This window comes from Mustelus asterias, chromosome 8 (assembly GCF_964213995.1).
Source record: "Mustelus asterias chromosome 8, sMusAst1.hap1.1, whole genome shotgun sequence".
In the NCBI taxonomy this organism is placed as follows: Eukaryota; Metazoa; Chordata; class Chondrichthyes; order Carcharhiniformes; family Triakidae; genus Mustelus; species Mustelus asterias.
In genome coordinates, this window is record NC_135808.1 from 90,600,672 (window position 1) to 90,618,714 (window position 18,043).

General features: G+C 44.3%; 1 protein-coding gene across 1 annotated transcript in view; it reads right to left on the bottom strand.

The window, feature by feature from the left end:
* scp2a (sterol carrier protein 2a) overlaps positions 1 to 18,043 on the bottom strand; it is a 103,586-nt gene that overhangs the window by 64,654 nt on the left and 20,889 nt on the right. Inside the window, exons 8-11 of the mRNA XM_078218474.1 lie at positions 17,154 to 17,240; positions 14,978 to 15,128; positions 4,791 to 4,938; positions 970 to 1,077 (exon numbers count right to left, since the gene is read on the bottom strand). Coding sequence (XP_078074600.1) covers positions 970 to 1,077; positions 4,791 to 4,938; positions 14,978 to 15,128; positions 17,154 to 17,240 — 494 coding nt within the window. The remainder of the gene's footprint in view (positions 1 to 969; positions 1,078 to 4,790; positions 4,939 to 14,977; positions 15,129 to 17,153; positions 17,241 to 18,043) is intronic.

An 18,043-nucleotide genomic window follows, 5' to 3' on the forward strand; every position in this document is an offset into this window, starting at 1 on the left:
ACTGAAGTGTTTAAAATGTTACAAGGATTCATTAAGGTGAGTACAGAGGAACTGTTTCCTCTGATCAGGAAATCAAAATTAGAGCCAGGCTATTTAGAAACAATATCAGGAGCACATTCTCCATACAAAAGGTAATAGAAATTCGGAATTCCCTCTCCCAAAAAACTGTGGATGCTGGGACAATTGGAGATTTTAGAACCGAGATCGAGGTTTTTGTTAGCTAAGGGTATCAAGAGTTATGGAGTTAATGAAGTTGAAGCACAAATCAGCCATGGTCTAACTAAATGGTGGGGCAGGCTTGAGGGGCAGAATGGCCTATCTCTGTTCCTACATTCATATGCTCAACAGCACCGCACCCCTGATTTCTTTCTTTTTGGTTCAACAATTAACACATACCATATTGCATTACATCAGCCAATGATGTGTTGCAATCAGTAAGATTACTATTAATTTCTTACACTAAGGGCGCGATCTTACTGGCCGTCCACACCTCGCTCCCGCTGCAGCAAGGTCGGAGAATTTGGCGGCCAGCCAAATCTCCCTTCACTGCAGCAGGATGGGAAAATCCCGCCGGCATGAACGGGGATAAGATTCCGCCCAAAGTGTCAGTGTGGAGAATACTAACAATCAAAATTTTTCAGTCAGTAGCAAAGCCTTGCAGAAAGTTGCCCACAAAGTTCGAGCTATTGGTGTGGCATGGATTTCCCCTTTCCTGCTGTTCGTTTGAATTTGGCATCCAGTTAACAGGGTTTCCAGTCACCCAACAATGATGATATCATCTAACGGGGGAAGCAGCAAATCACATTGAAGAATTCCCAGACAGGGTGTAGAATGCACTAATTATCCTTCACCATTAATTAATTGCTGCAGGAGGCGAAATAAATAACTGGGATGAACGGATCACTTTCAATCAGCAAGCAATATTGCCGCTCAGACCAATCTGTTTGGAATATCTGTACATAAGAATACCTGTAGCACCCAATGGGTGTCCTTTTGATATCAGTCCGCCACTTGGATTTATGACCCATTTTCCACCATATGTATTATCTCCCTTGTCAATCAACTGTGCAGCTTCACCTAGAAGAACAAATACCAGCCAACTTTAAATCAAAAAGCATTAGAAACATTATTACAAACCTGTGAAATACGTTTCAAGAGACCAGGGTACCTGATAAACAATTATATGAATGCTGACATTTTTTTCTACATTTCAGTGACAAAGTTTTAAATGCTTCTAATGTTCACCATTTCAATTCTGGTAGAACCTGTTGAGTATTTTTCGAACTGCCATGGAAAATTTCTGCCTGTGCCCTTATCCTCTGCAGGTAGTGATTCACGCTGGCATGATAGTGCATATGTGAACTTTGACACAACAGTCAAGTGACAAATCTTTGTGAGTCCAGATGATGAATGCTATCATGCTATTTAAATGTAGGAGCTATCATAGTCAAGCCAAATCCTTGTGTTCAACATCTTCCTATATGCATTCTACAATACAAGCTGCTGAACAGCAATCAGGAATGCAAACTCTAGCTGACTTTCTGTTTCCTTGTGTGAGGAAAGTAGAGCTAATTATTATACCCTCAGCACTATTCATAATGAAGTTGGCAAACTCGAACATTTGTATAGTATGCAGCATAGTGGCACAGTGGTTCGCACTGCTGCCTCACAGCTCCAGGCACCCGGGTTCGATTCCCGGCTTGGGTCACTGTCTGTGTGGAGTCTGCATGTTTTCCCTGTGTCTGCGTGGGTTTCCTCCGGGTGCTCCGGTTTCCTCCCAACTCCCAAAAGACATGCTGGTTAGGTGCATTGGCCATGCAAAATTCTCCCTCAGTATATCCGAACATGCACTGGAGTGTGGCAACTAGGGGATTTGCACAGGAAATTCATTGCATTAATAATGTAAGCCTACTTGTGACACTAATAAATAAACTTTAAACTTTTCAGTACCACACCATATGATAATTATCCAGTGGGTAATCAGAAAGCTACAAATGGAAAATCATGGGCGTAATCTTACCGGCTCAACTCGCCAGTCGAGAATGGCTTTATGCCCAGAAAGGGTGCGAAGCCTACTTACATGGAATCGACTACATTTACATGTAGTTACCGGGTTCGGCACAGCTGCTTCCGCCCTCCGTGATGCTTCCGCCCTCACCGGCGTGATGTCACACCAGTGAGAATCACTACTGCTCTGCAGCAGCAGGGACCAAGTCATGACCATGCCATGGGGAGTGGAGGCCATAGAAGCCCTCTGGGTGGTCAGCGGCATGGCCGGACAGTGCCCAACTAGCACACTGGCAGAGGCCGGTAGGGCACCATAGGTGTGCCTGGGGCAGTGCCAAGAGGATGGGGCTATGATGGGGAAGCCTATGCAAGGGGAAAGGTGGGAGGGGTGTCGTGCAAGGGAGGGATCTCTGCAATCATCTCATCTCCAGGACATTACTGCAGGAGTTCCTCAGGGTAGTGTCCTAGGCCCAACCATCTTCAGCTGCTTCATCAATGACTTTCCTTCCATCTTAAGGTCAGAAGTGTGGATGTTCACTGATGACTGTACAATGTTCAGTAACATTCGTGACTCCTCAGACACATATTCAAATATAGCAAGACCTGGACAATATCAAGGCTCCAGCTGACAAGTGACAAGTAACATTCGCGCCACACAAATGCCAGGCAATGACTATCTCCATCAAGAGAGAATCCAACCATCACCTCTTGACATTCAATGGCATTATCATTGCTGAATCCCCCACTATTAACATTCTGGGTGTTATCATTGATCAGAAACTGAACTGGACTAGCCATATAAATACTGTGGCTACCAAAGCAGGTTAAAGGCTAGGAATCACGTGACGCGTAACTCACTTCCTGGCTCCCCAAAGTCTGTCCACCATCTACAAGGCACAAAGCAGGAGTGTGATGGAGTACTTTCCACTTGCCTGGATGAGTGCAATTCCTACAACACTCAAGACACCATCCAGAACATAGCAGCCCGCTTGTTGCCCCTTCCACAAACATTCATGTCCTTCACCACCGACAAACAGTGGTAGCCATGTGTACCATCTACAAGATGCACTGCAGGAACTCACCAAGGTTCCTTAGGCAGCACCTTCCAAATTCATGACCACTACCATCAGGAAGGACAACAGTAGCAGATACCTGGGAACACACCACCACTTGGAGGTTCTCCTCCAAGTCACTCACCATCTTGTTTTGGAAATATATCACCATTCCTTCACTGTTGATGGGTCAAAATCCTGGAATTCCCTCCCTAACAGCACTGTGGGTGTGGATTGCAGCAGTTCAAGAAGGCAGCTCACCACCACCTTCTGAAGGGCAACTAGGGATGGGAAGTAAATGCTGGCCTAGCCAGTAATGTCTATACCCCATAAATGAATTTAAAAATTATATAATCCATAGAATCCCTACAGTGCAGAAGGAGCCAATCGGCCCATTGAGTCTGCACCGACAACAATCCCACCGAGGCCCTATCCCTGTAACCCCACATATTCGCCCTGCTAATTCCCTGACACCAGGGTCAATTTAACATGGCCAATCAATCTAACCTGCACATCTTTGGACTGTGGGAGGAAACCGGAGCACCTGGAGTAAACCCACGCAGACACGCGGAGAATGTGCAAACTCCACACAGACAGTGACCCAAGCAGGGAATCAAACCCAGATGCCTGGCGCTGTGAGGCAGCAGTGCTAACCACTGTGCCACTGAGCCGCCCAATACACACACACATACACACGCACATATAATATATACAGACATATAGACCAATTGTCTTTTCCTTAAAAAAAAATTCAACAGGAAGATTAGCGGTGCAGCTAGCTAGTGCACTGACAGAAATAGAATTTCAATCTAGTTAGATTAATGGGACGAATGTCACGTACATCTGAAGTCTGCACTGTATAAAATTATTTTAAGACAGTTTCAAATACATTGCAAAGGGTGTATATTCACAGTGCATAATAAGAAAATTAGCAATTCATTTAAAACAGCCAAATAGAAGTGGGTCTTGCATTCAGAACTGCCACTTTCAGGTAACGGCGTGGAGGGGTTATCCAGTCAAATTTGGGTTAAAGATTACTGGTAAGATAGCTTTCCTGGAGGTAATCCGGATTTTGGTTCAATAACTGGGGGTCGGGGTCGGCGGAGGCGGTGGGGGGGGGGGGGGGGGGGGGGGGGGAGCGCTACAAATACTTCTGTAAAAAGATGAAAGAAATTGGGAAGTCAATTAATGGTATGCTCTACACATAGCATGCAAGGGCAGGTCTGAATGTGAGAAAAGGCTGATTTCATTACAGATTTTCTTAATTTTTAATTTTAAACGTTTATTTAGCCAGTTCTTAGCCAAATATCCCTGCTGCTGTAACAGCAATGACAACCAAAATGGGAAAAGAATCTATGTAAATGTATAAAGAGTGAACAGGACATTTAATATTAACACCTATAACTCACAAGCCTAAAGAGGACATTATGAGCAGGATTTTACAGCCTCGCTTGGGCGAGACTGGAAATTCCCCCCAATGCCAATGAAGATTTCCGCTGTCGGACCCTTGCCCGCGCCCATTCCGTGGTGGGTGAGGTAGTAGCCTGCCCTATATCACACCTATATCAAACAAGAAACATTATATTTCTTAATAAACCTCCAATCACAACTTATTCAGCTTATATCACACTTCCTAGGAACACGTTGCTTGTGGCAAGAATAACTCATTAATAGAACCATCACAAGTTAAGTTGCAGTACAAATAAATAATTAAGTAAAAGCAATAATTACCTTCAGGGCAAAGCCCAAGAGCTTCATAAGTAATGAGCTCATTAGCAGAGAAGCAGTCATGAAGCTCAATGACATCCACATCATTAGGCTTGAGACCAGCTTTCTGAAAACATTTTCTTGCTGCCTCCTTGGTCATGTCGAACCCAACCTGCAAAGTAAAAATAAGCATAAATGTCTTTCATTTTTTTCCCTTTCTATCCTAAGTGTATTAGTCTATGCTGAGGCAGTGATGTGTGCCAAAGCACAAGTTTAAAGTTTATTTATTAGCGACACAAGTAGGCTTACATTAACACTGCAATGATGTTATTATGAAAATCTCCTAGTCGCCACACTCCGGCACCTGTTCGAGCACATTGAGGGAGAATTTAGTATGGCCAATGCACTTAACCAGCCCGTCTTTCAGACGGTGGCAGGAAACCAGAGCATCCGGAGGAAACCCACACAGACATGGGGAGAATGTGCAAACTCCACACAGAAAGTGACCCAAGCTGGGAATCCCGAACCCAGGTCCCTGATGATGTGAGGCTTCAATGCTAACCACTGTGCCGCCCCACATCACATTCTTGTCCAAGGTATATGAATATATATATTCCAATGGAGATCTGCTGATTTCTCCTGCCTAGCTCATGGATACCAACTCCAAAGATACACTCTTGATACCACTCTTGCAATGATTAGATAGCTCACACCAAATGACACACAAGAGTGAATGGGTCAGTTCTATCATAAATGGTGTACTTACCAACTAAACCTACTGGAGAACCTGATTCAATCATTTTACTTGCACAGATTTTACAAGTTTTCCAGTCACCAATGAGATCCTATAGTGGTTAGGCTGTAAAATAGCCACACAACGCTGGCTGGAGTACCACATGAAATCTATTATGAATAAACAAGAACCTAATTCTAGTTCTCTGCTTTTAAACATGTTTATGTTCTTGATGTGAAATGTTAAATATACTCATTCACAAGTGAAAATCTTAGATGTAGCCTGTAATTGTCAACACTGGATATGATTATTTTCAAGCGAACTACATGGAGTACATGTGACTCATCATAAAGAGGGTATGCATTCCGCAGTTGACTCTTTCTCACCCTTAAAACGCTACAGGTGGTTCAGCCAAAATCTAGCTTCACTGGTGCTTGCGCAATGGATGAACAAAAATCAAAGTACATTCAACTCTTTTACATGAAGCTCACATTCCTTAACCCACTTGTCTGAAGGTAGCCAGACTGGCAGCAGCCTTGGTTTGCACTGTGCTGGTCAACTCCTGTGTTAAGCATTGCCTGGTGTGGCTCAGGAGTCTCACTCCGGCATGGCGATGTCTGTCATGGCTGCTGCAGGGGAAGACAGTGGGCTGAGAAGTGCACAATTCGCTGGCCTCGGTTTCCTCAGGGCCCTCTTCTCAGCCGGCTGAGCTTTTCATTCTGCTCGCCTCTTCCAATGCCCCTTTCAAACAGTAAGACTCCAGCGGGCACAGCTAAGAGCGACAATCTCTCAGTTCTTAGTGTCTGCCATCTTCATGTTTTGCTTGCAGGTGCTCTTTTGGCAGGAGTATGGATGTCCAGGAGGTTGTGACCCAGTGGCCAATTCACCCAGCAGAGATCTTTGGGTATACAGCTGTCATCCATCCATCTGATGAATGTATCTGAGCCAGTGTAGATGTTGTTGGTTTAACAATGAGTGCATGCTGATGGAACTGGCACCCTCATGGCCCTCTGAGATGGTAACCTTGTTATTTGTCTGCTATCTTATTTAACCATGCGTTGCAGCAATTAGTCTATTCATAAATTATAATTAATCAAAAGAATAATACTTTGGGTTTTTAAAAAAAAGATAACCCTACAATTTGGGAATAAAATATATCAAGCTGACGACAATAATCCATACCAACTGTGTCTAAAAAAGATAGAGATAAAACCAGCCATTAATATAATGAATATGCTCTCGATAATAATCTTCCTTTTGTCATTAGACCTAAAATCTTAAGTGCAGCAGCTGTTTTGATGTTGTGCAGCCCAGTGCCATCAATCTGTAATCTCAAGAAGCTTTACTAGGTTCTTGTGTCTGTGAAGAGCATTAATTTCACTAATGTTTGGTTTCATCAAACATTTCCATTCAAACAAAAATTTACCAATTTCATTAACAACGGGCCGAATCTTCCCGGGGAGCGGGAATCACCACATCACCACTCCACCCCAATTTTCTTTACACAATGTCAGTGTGCGGCATTTCTGGCTTGGATTTCCAAACCGGGTCCCTCTTCAGAAATGCAGAGGGACATGCCTGCTCTGGGATCACCTGGGAGAGAGAGGGGAAGCCACACCCATCCCCTGTTACAGCACTAACTGCTATATTTTGGTAAGTCTTTATTCACTAACACAGTGTTTGTCAATAAGTGTGAGTGACATAATTGGGCCAATTGAGTGGGTGGCAGGGTGATGAGATCAGCTCAGGACTGTCTTGAGGGCAGGGGAAGCAGAGGGTTAGTGGAGTTTGAGGTCAGAGGGTTAGGGGTGACGGAGGGTTGGGGGGGGGGTAGTTGAGGTGGGAGCTGGAGGTTGAGGTGGGAGCTGGAGGGGGCCAGTTGGAGAATCAGGAGGAGCTGGAGGAAATTGGAGGGTCGGGGGGGGGGGAAGAAGGAGGAGATAGGGCAATGGGGACCAAACGGAGGGCTGAGATAGGATGTTGGAGGGTCAATTGTATTGTTACCTAGGAGTTAGATATAGTTTTTCTCTGTCTAACATATCCTGGGTAACTCTCAGATAAATGAGTCGGAAGCCTCTGAAGTCTCTGACTGTAACTCAAGTGTTTGAGACTTTTTTTTTGAAGATTCCAGGTGCAAGGGAATTGCCTATCGGAAGTGGAAACTTTCCAGGCAATTCCTGCGGAATTCTTGCATTGGAACATCTCTGCTCATCTTCTGGGATATAACCATCCGGAGACCGGAAGATCTGGACTGTTATGTGGATTTTGCTTGGAGTACAAAATGGTTCATATTGTTAACTGCGGTGGACCAGTATGTGACTTATCAGATGCCAATGTTTGGCTGCATCCAGGTAATTTTTAATTCGCCTGCAAACCATCCGAAGCAGCAATATTCCATTCACTTTGCACTTCGGTATGTCATGCCTACCAATAACTCCTTTTCAGGACAATGCTCATGTCAACGCCTACATGAGCACTGGAGTCACTCATGATAATGAGATTGTCCTTTCTAGGACCCTGTGAGATTATATGCTCTGGACAGTCATAGAATTCATGGTTGGTTTCATCAGAATTTGTCAAAGGTTGGTACATAGATGCTAAAAAGAGAGATGGGAGCATAATATAATGTTACTGGATTTATAATCCAGAGGTTTGGACTCTGGAGACGCAAGTTCAAATCCCACCATGGCTGTTGGGGAGGGGGGAGGGAGGTGAAGAAGTTTAATTTAATTCATTAGCAAAACTGGAATAAAAAAGCAAGTCTCATTAATGATGATCATGAAACCACCATATTTTCACAAAAGCCCATCTGATTCACCAACATTCTTCAGCAGGAGGAGGGAATCTGCTGCCTTCATCTGATACGGCCTACATCTGACTCTCAACCCGCAATTACCTGGCTCATTCTGAAATGGCCTAGCAAGCCACTCAGTTGCAGGTAGCTCACCACATCTACTCAAGGGCAATTTGGGTTAGGCAACAAATACTGCCCTTGTCAGCAATGCTCTCATCCCAAGAACAAATAAAAAAAAACCTGATGGTGGCATACATCTGACAAGACGATAATAAATTAGATTTGACATGTAGCAGGCACATTTCATTGGAAACTCACTGTAAGTACCCACAATATCAACAGGAACTTGCATTTATTTAATACTCTTGATCTGGAAAAGTGTCCTAAAAGGCATAATTAAAAAAGAAACTGATGACAAGTCAAAAAAGGACGTAGGAAGAGAGGTAACCAAAAGCTTAAATCAAAGAGGGAAAAGAGGGTAAAAGGATACATTTAGAACAAACTACCAGGGTAATGATTTACCATAATTTGAATATGATTTTTTAATCTTGTCGGGTTCTAGAAGTGCTATTTTGTGACTAGAATTGTGTTTACGCTTTTTTGTCAAAGCTTTGAATCTGGCAGGTCTTGGAAAACCAATTCTCCTAAACTACTTCTGCTCTTACAATTCCTGGGATCTTTCTTCTCTATGCCGGTGTAATAATCCCACAATGTCCATAAGACCATAAGACCATAAGACATAGGAGCGGAAGTAAGGCCATTCGGCCCATCGAGTCCACTCCACCATTCAATCATGGTTGATTTCAACTCCATTTACCCGCTCTCTCCCCATAGCCCTTAATTCCTCGAGAAATCAAGAATTTATCAATTTCTGTCTTGAAGACGCTCAACGTCTCGGCCTCCACAGCCCTCTGTGGCAATGAATTCCACAGACCCACCACTCTCTGGCTGAAGAAATTTCTCCTCATCTCTGTTCTAAAGTGACTCCCTTTTATTCTAAGGCTGTGCCCCCGCGTCCTAGTCTCCCCGTTAATGGAAACAACTTCCCTGTCCATGGGGAATCACCGATCTCCCCGTGGGGCTCATTGAGCAGAGTTCCGCTGGTAACAGGCAATGGAACTCATTACCTGAGCCTTTTACAAGGCAGGACCAGGACTGGGCCTGTTGAACTGTAGTCCCCTGCTGGGCCTAGTGTGTGTACACCATGATAATGGTTTTACTTTGTGTTCTGTAATAAACTGTGTTCCTTTCCAGTCGGGCTTCCTGAGTCATGTGAGGAACAAGAAAAGTTTTGGACAGCCTTGCCTTTCAACAAACCCGGTAAGACAATGATGGGGAGATATTGAAAATGCTATTGTTTGAGAAACTAGAAACTTATGATGTGTGAGTGAAGGATTGGCCCCAGTGTGCCAAAAGAATGCAATATTTCTTCCAGGCAAGCGGGATAGAAGGGGACGAGCGGCAAAACGTCATCCTCCTGAATGCTTGTGGGGGCCCCGATTTTCGGCATCATAGAAAGTTCATCCTACCCGGCAGCCCCGGATTCAAAATCTTTTGACAAATTGGTAAATATAAATATTCTATAATAATCTATGTTCCTTTCCTGAGTCATTACAGCTGGCTATCCTCCGTCAACCCCCTTCCATTTTTATCTCACATTCCAAGACTACTCCTTCACTAACTCCATCCCATGACAATCACCCCACAATCCCACGTCTCATCATCCCCCATTCTCTCTTTCAGACTCCTGATATAATTATCGCTCCCGTCTCCATTTCTCTCTCCAACATACACAGAGCCGCCGACGCCTTTCCTCTTATCCTGGGTCTTGGATATTTTTTTCAAAGCGGTTTGTAAATAGATAGCTTACACAAACGTAATAATCTTAAGGCACAGATTCAAAACTTTGACAAAAAAGTGTAAACACAATTCTAATTGCAAAATGCAAAATAGCACTTCTTTAAAAAATCATATTCAAATTATGGTAAATTATTGCCCTGGTACTTTATTCTAAATGTATCCTTTGATTCATCATGATTCACGAGAGATTACTAAATCAGAAATACTGCACTTCTCGATCCCTTATTGAGCCAATTCCATGACACACTTGTTACATCATTCCTCTCCATTTAATCTGTGCATTTTAATATATCGCTATTACGCAGCTGAAATCAATTGCACTGTCGGAGTCAAACCAACAGGCTAAAACTCCATAAGATGCAGTTACTTGCTAACAAACATAATTGGGTTTTAACTGCTTCACAAATTTGACAGCTTTAGATTTTTGAAGTGGCCTTGCAATTCATACACCACTGTTAATTTTTCTCCATGGTAAGACATCCCCATCTAATGGTCTGCAGAGGAACTGAAGCTCATCGCCCAGGCTGGTTGCTTGCATTCTCAGAATCGAAAATCAAAGGTCACCCTTCTGTCTTCTATTCTCACTCAATTGTTCCATAAACTATGGTCAGCTGCTTCAGTCTTCCCTATTTCCAACATCTTTATTCTCCGTCACTCCTTGCAGCATTGATGGCATTTGGCACCTCAAATGGAATATCAAACGCCAACAATACATTTTCTATTTGAGATGCGTCACTCCTTGCAAGAACACATATTACTCTCAAATTAGCCTGGAGTCTATTTCTTCTTCTGTAGATATTTTGTCACAATTGCTGAATGTGACAAGAGTTACAACCAGTTTACAGACATGAAAAAAACACAATAAACCTAACTGTAGCAGAATTCTAGAAATATGCTAATCAGCAAGATAAGGTTATTATTTGGGTAGCATCCTGACAAAGATACATTCTTAACCTATCGCTGAATTGTTGTATGTGTAAGAACCTATTTCATGGTAATTTGATAGCGAGTTATTTTTCAGCTTTCCCCATTGCAATCTGCCTCTACAGCATACGCACTTATCAATGAACTGAACTACAATGCAGTTGATATCACCATTTTCCAGATGGGTAATTAGCAGCTATGCTAAGTGTTACTGAGTAGAATCATTCTGTTGTGCATGCCCTGGAGGTTCCAAAGTTCAGTTATATTTCTTAATATGCCAGCACCAATTTTTGTTCCTGGCAGTAATGCGGTGGTAGTGTGAGAAAAATAGCAGTGCAACACTTGCTTCTCTATTCCCACCCCAATCTGTCAGTCACCAATTCCATCCCGTTCTGGAAATGGGCAGCTGGAGCACTTATTTTAGACAGAGCCATGAAAACTAGGAGCCTAGTTCAAGCCCAAGATCAGCCATGATCGTACTGAATGGCGCAGCAGGTTTGACAGACCATACGGTCTACTCCTGCTCTTATTTCTTGTATTCTAGGGCATAAAAAATGACCCAAAAACAATTTTCAGGCACCACTGGGCAGTACTATTTGCCTATTTTTCCTTGTTCTAAAGCAACTTAATAGGTGGCTCTTAAATGGACTGCTATAGACCACTCAAAAAGCAGCAAGAAAGAGGTGTAAAACATAACGCACCTCCTGGCCCCACCAAAATCTTCTCACCTGCTGTTCTAGTCCAGTAATGATGTGGAGATGCCGGCGTTGGACTGGGGTAAACACAGTAAGAAGTCTCACAACACCAGGTTAAAGTCCAACAGGTTTATTTGGTAGTAAATACCATAAGCTTTCGGAGCACTGCTCCTTCGTCAGATGGAGTGGATATCTGCTCTCAAACAGTGCACAGACACAGAAATCAAGTTACAGAATACTAATTAGAATGCAAATCTCTACAGCCAGCCAGGTCTTAAAGGTACAGACAATGTGGGTGGAGGGAGCATTCAACACAGGTTAAAGAGATGTGTATTGTCTCCAGACAGAACAGCTAGTGAGATTCTGCAAGATCAGGGGGAAAGCTGTGGGGGTTACTGATAATGTGACATAAATGCAACATCCCGGTTTAGGCCGTCCTCGTGTGCGGAACTTGGCTATCAGTTTCTGCTCAGCGACTCTGCGCTGTCGTGTGTCGTGAAGGCCGCCTTGGAGAACGCTTATCTGAAGATCCAAGGCTGAATGCCCGTGACTGCTGAAGTGCTCCCCCACAGGAAGAGAACAGTCTTGCCTGGTGATTGTCGAGTGGTGTTCATTCATCCGTTGTCGTAGCGTCTGCATGGTTTCCCCAATGTACCATGCCTCGGGACATCCTTTCCTGCAGTGTATCAGGTAGACAACGTTGGCCGAGTTGCAAGAGTAGGTACCATGTACCTGGTAGATGGTGTTCTCACGTGAGGTGATGGCATCCGTGTCGATGATCCGGCACGTCTTGCAGAGGTTGCTGTGGCAGGGTTGTGTGGTGTCGTGGTCACTGTTCTCCTGAAGGCTGGGTAGTTTGCTGCGGACAATGGTCTGTTTGAGGTTGCGTGGTTGTTTGAAGGCAAGAAGTGGGGGTGTGGGGATGGCTTTGGCGAGATGTTCGTCTTCATCAATGGCACGTTGAAGGCTCCGGAGGAGATGCCGTAGCTTCTCCGCTCCGGGGAAGTACTGGATGACGAAGGGTACTCTGTCCACCATGTCCCGTGTTTGTCTTCTGAGGAGGTCGGTGTGGTTTTTCGCTGTGGCGCATCGGAACTGTTGATTGATGAGTCGAGCCATGGGGACAAACTTCGCACCTCAATATGCCAACATCTTCATGCACAGGTTCGAACAAGACTTCTTCACCACACAGGACCTTCAACCGATGCTATACACTAGATACATCGATGGCTCCTTTGGAGTCATGGTGAGCAATCACTGAAACAACTATATGATGACATCAACAAGTTCCATCCCACCATCAGACTCACCATGGGCTACTCTCCGGAATCGGTTGCATTCTTGGACACACGCATCTCCATTAAGGACGGTCACCTCAGCACCTCACTGTACCGCAAGCCCACGGATAACCTCATGATGCTCCACTTCTCCAGCTTCCACCCTAAACACGTAAAAGAAGCCATCCTCTACGGACAAGCCCTCCGAATACACAGGATCTGCTCGGATGAGGAGGATCGCAACAGACACCTCCAGACGCTGAAAGATGCCCTCATAAGAACAGGATATGGCGCTTGACTCATCGATCAACAGTTCCGACACGCCACAGCGAAAAACCACACCGACCTCCTCAGAAGACAAACACGGGACATGGTGGACAGAGTACCCTTCGTCATCCAGTACTTCCCCGGAGCGGAGAAGCTACGGCATCTCCTCTGGAGCCTTCAACGTGTCATTGATGAAGACGAACATCTCGCCAAGGCCATCCCCACACCCCCACTTCTTGCCTTCAAACAACCACGCAACCTCAAACAGACCATTGTCCGCAGCAAACTACCCAGCCTTCAGGAGAACAGTGACCACGACACCACACAACCCTGCCACAGCAACCTCTGCAAGACGTGCCGGATCATCGACACGGATGCCATCACCTCACGTGAGAACACCATCTACCACGTACACGGTACCTACTCTTGCAACTCGGCCAACGTTGTCTACCTGATACGCTGCAGGAAAGGATGTCCCGAGGCATGGTACATTGGGGAAACCATGCAGACGCTACGACAACGGATGAATGAACACCGCTCGACAATCACCAGGCAAGACTGTTCTCTTCCTGTGGGGGAGCACTTCAGCAGTCACGGGCATTCAGCCTTGGATCTTCAGGTAAGTGTTCTCCAAGGTGGCCTTCACGACACACGACAGCGCAGAGTCGCTGAGCAGAAACTGATAGCCAGGTTCCGCACACACGAGGATGGCCTAAACCGGGATGTTGCATTTATGTCACATTATCAGTAACCCCCACAGCTTTCCCCCTGATCTTGCAGAATCTCACTAGCTGTTCTGTCTGGAGACAATACACATCTCTTTAACCTGTGTTGAATGCTCCCTCCACCCACATTGTCTGTACCTTTAAGACCTGGCTGGCTGTAGAGATTTGCATTCTAATTAGTATTCTGTAACTTGATTTCTGTGTCTGTGCACTGTTTGAGAGCAGATATCCACTCCATCTGACAAAGGAGCAGTGCTCCGAAAGCTTATGGTATTTACTACCAAGTAAACCTGTTGGATTTTAACCTGGTGTTGTGAGACTTCTTACTGTGCTAGTCCAGTAAGCCAGGTGCTGAAGGATAAAACTGGAGCCAGTTTTTACACACATTCAGAAGCATTTATTTATAGCGATCCTAACCACAGTTCCAGTCTGTTCTCAAATATGGGAAAAGTGAATTCTCAGTCAATGGCTACCACCTGCATACAACTAATTATAATTAACATATGACTCACACCTGCTGCCAGCCCTTCAATGCCCCCAACCCAATGCCAGACCTTTAGTGCCTCCCAACCTGTTGCCAGTCCCACTGGCCCCCAACCTGTTGCCAGTCCTCGGCTTCCGGGAGGAGCAAACACATTTCTTGTTCCAGGTTGAGAGCTGACTGACTTTATTCAAATGTGGCCCAGCCGTGCAAGGTGGATCAGGCCTTGCATCAATTCCATCGAACAGCGATTAGGCTCGCAGTACCCATCTTCTACCCAAAATAATTAGATACGTGAGAATTCACCCCTCTATAAAACATCACCACCCTGATTCCTGGCAAAGGCAAATTAAATTTAAAACCTTAAATGTTGTTCTAATTGATCATATGGGGGCTCTGCTACTTAGACATTTTTTTCATACACAATTCATATGGAGGTTAATTGAAAATCTTACCGCCTTTATACAGCTGTTTTCCTGAAAGCTGCTTGGCAAATCGGTTATCATTTCCTGGGCGAGAATTTCGACAGCTTTAGACTCCAGGCCATGTCTCAGTACAAACCTTTCACTCGCCAGGACAGCTGCTCCTGCCCCATTAGACGTTGGACTATTTAAGATAAAATTTTATACAAAGTAAGGCAAAAAAAAACAGCTTCACCACTTATCCCGATTGTTGCATACATGCGAGCAAATACTAAAAAGTGCACATCAGATAACTTTATTCCACTCCTGAATTGTACTAATCCCTCAGTTATCAGATTCTGCCAGCCCACCAGTATCTTGTCCAAGTTGATATGTATATGAATTGATTCTTATTAGCTGCGCTAAGCACCGTTGTATTAATGTATTCATGTATTCACCAGAAGTGGTGTCACAGGTCGCTAGCGCGGGGAAATTGCCAGAGAGAAGCAGCCATGTAGTGAACACCACCCTCTAAATAAAGCTCTGTTATTTTCAACCCTCTGTGCGTCCTAACGTCAATTCTCCGATATATAACACAAGTGATCATTCTTTAATGTATAATAGTATCACTGATTGAACCACGCATCCATGAAGGACATCACCGATTGAACCACACATCCATGAACGGTGCAAGAATTACTGGATAATAAAAGCCGCCATCACTGATTCCATCTCCCACTCCCTTCATCTCAAGATGTTGGCACTAGGCCAATGGTACTGACTGCCATGGTCCTGCTGAGATCACCTAACTTGGCATCAAAGTTGGAATTTTTGATGTGGCTTACAAACGCTGTGCTTTCACCCAATGATCCCACAAAGAGCCTATGTCATGTTAAATATTCCCAAGGAGAATCTCTCAAGATCTACTATTAGTTTCATTCCAACATCAAGAAAAGACCAATGGCTTGTTTATTTTTGATGTGGAGATGCCGGCGTTGGACTGGGGTAAGCACAGTATGAAGTCTCTCAACACCAGGTTAAAGTCCAACAGGTTTATTTGGTAGCACAGGCCACTAGCTTTCGGAGCGCTGCCCCTTCATCAGGTGAGTGGGAGTTCTGTTCACAAACAGGGCATATAAAGACACAAACTCAATTTACAAAATAATGGCTGGAATGCGAGTCTTTACAGGTAATCAAGTCTTAAAGGTACAGACAATGTGAGTGGAGAGGGGGTTAAACACAGGTTAAAGAGATGTGTATTGTCTCCAGACAGGACAGTTAGTGAGATTTTGCAAGCCCAGGCAAGTCGTGGGGGTTACAGATAGTGTGACATGAACCCAAGATCCCGGCTGAGGCCGTCCTCATGTGTGAGCGTCCGGCTATCAGTTTTTTACATTTTTTACATTAATTTTTAACTTTCATACATCAAAATGAGTTAAACTGGACGGGTTTGTCTGACAGTGTATTATGGAACAATGAACATGGCCCTCTTGCTTCATTGCAACCCAAGGCTTCAGCAGCCTTAGTGGTGGAAATCTGCACTTGCAGTCAACATGTTGAGGATTCAATCTCACTTCAAATTCTTGAGCACTAAGGTCTACACTTTAGTGCAGTACTGAGATAGGGGTGCCATCTAATAGAAGAGCACTTCAATGCAGACTATGTCTGCTTTCAGGAAGAGGTAAAGGATCCTGTGCCCTTTGTTATAGAAGAGTTCTCTCCATGTTCCAGCCATCTATCTACCCCTCAACCATCACTAAAACAAATTATCTGGTAATATATCTCATTGCAATATGTGGGGCCTAATTGTGTGCAAATTAGTTGCTGCATTTCCCTACATGACAACTGTGACTACAAAAGTTCAATAAGGCACTATGGGGTGTTCAGAGATCATAAAAGACACTATAGAAATGGCAATTCTTCTTTTCCACCACTTGCACTTTGGATGCTGTGAAACCCTTAACTCCCAATAGTGTCTTCCTGTTTTATCTTTCCTGATGGAAAAGACAGGGGAAGTAACAAAGTTGAACCCTGGCTCAGTCAATATTCCACAGCTAGGCAAGCTGTGAACAAAGGTTCAGAGGCATGTGGATCAGTCTTTTGTTGAAGAGAAAGTTCAGAGACAAAGAGCCCAAATCGTACTTTTAGCAGCACTCACCTAGTTAAATTGCATTTGAGATTTTTTTTTAAATGTGCACAGTCAGCAAATTGAAAAGTATCCCATTCTCACCAGCACTGCAGCAAAGTCAGGAATTCAAAGATCTGACGAGACTTCATCACCTGGTCCAGAGTGAACTCATCTTGAAACTGAGAATATCTAAACAAATGAACTGCAATTATTTATAATTCAGATGAACTAAACAAATCATGATAATTCACTTTTATACATTGTACCAAGTTTATGATGAAGTCATCGACTTCAGGAAGCATAGTGGAGAACATGCCCCCGTCTACATCAATGGGGATGAAGTAGAAATGGTCGAGAGCTTCAGGTTTTTAGGTGTCCAGATCACCAACAAACTGTCCTAGTCCTCCCATGCTGACACTATAGTTAAGAAAGCCCACCAACGCCTCTACTTTCTCAGGAGACTAAGGAAATTTGGCATGTCCACTACGACTCTCACCAACCTTTGCAGATGCACCATAGAAAACATTCTTTCTGATTGTATCACAGCTTGGTATGGCTCCTGCTTCGCCTAAGGCCCCAAGAAATTACAAAGGTTCGTGAATGAAGCCCAGTCCATCACGCAAACCAGCCTCCCATCCATCGACTCTGTCCACACTTCCCGCTGCCTCGGAAAAGCAGCCCACAAAATTAAGGACCCCACGCACCCTGGACATTCTCTCTTCCACCGGGAAAGAGAAACAGAAGTCTGAAGTCACGTACCAACCGACTCAAGAACAGCTTCTTCCCTGCTGCTATCAGACTTTTGAATGGACCTACCCCGCACTAAGTTGATCTTTCTTTACACCCTAGCTATGACTATAACAGTACATTCTGCACTGTCTCCTCTCCTTCTCTATGAACGGTATGCTTTGTCTGTATAGCATGCAGAAAATAATAATTTTCGCTGAATTCAGCAGGGAGTTTGTAATTAATGCTGAGTTCGAACCAACCCC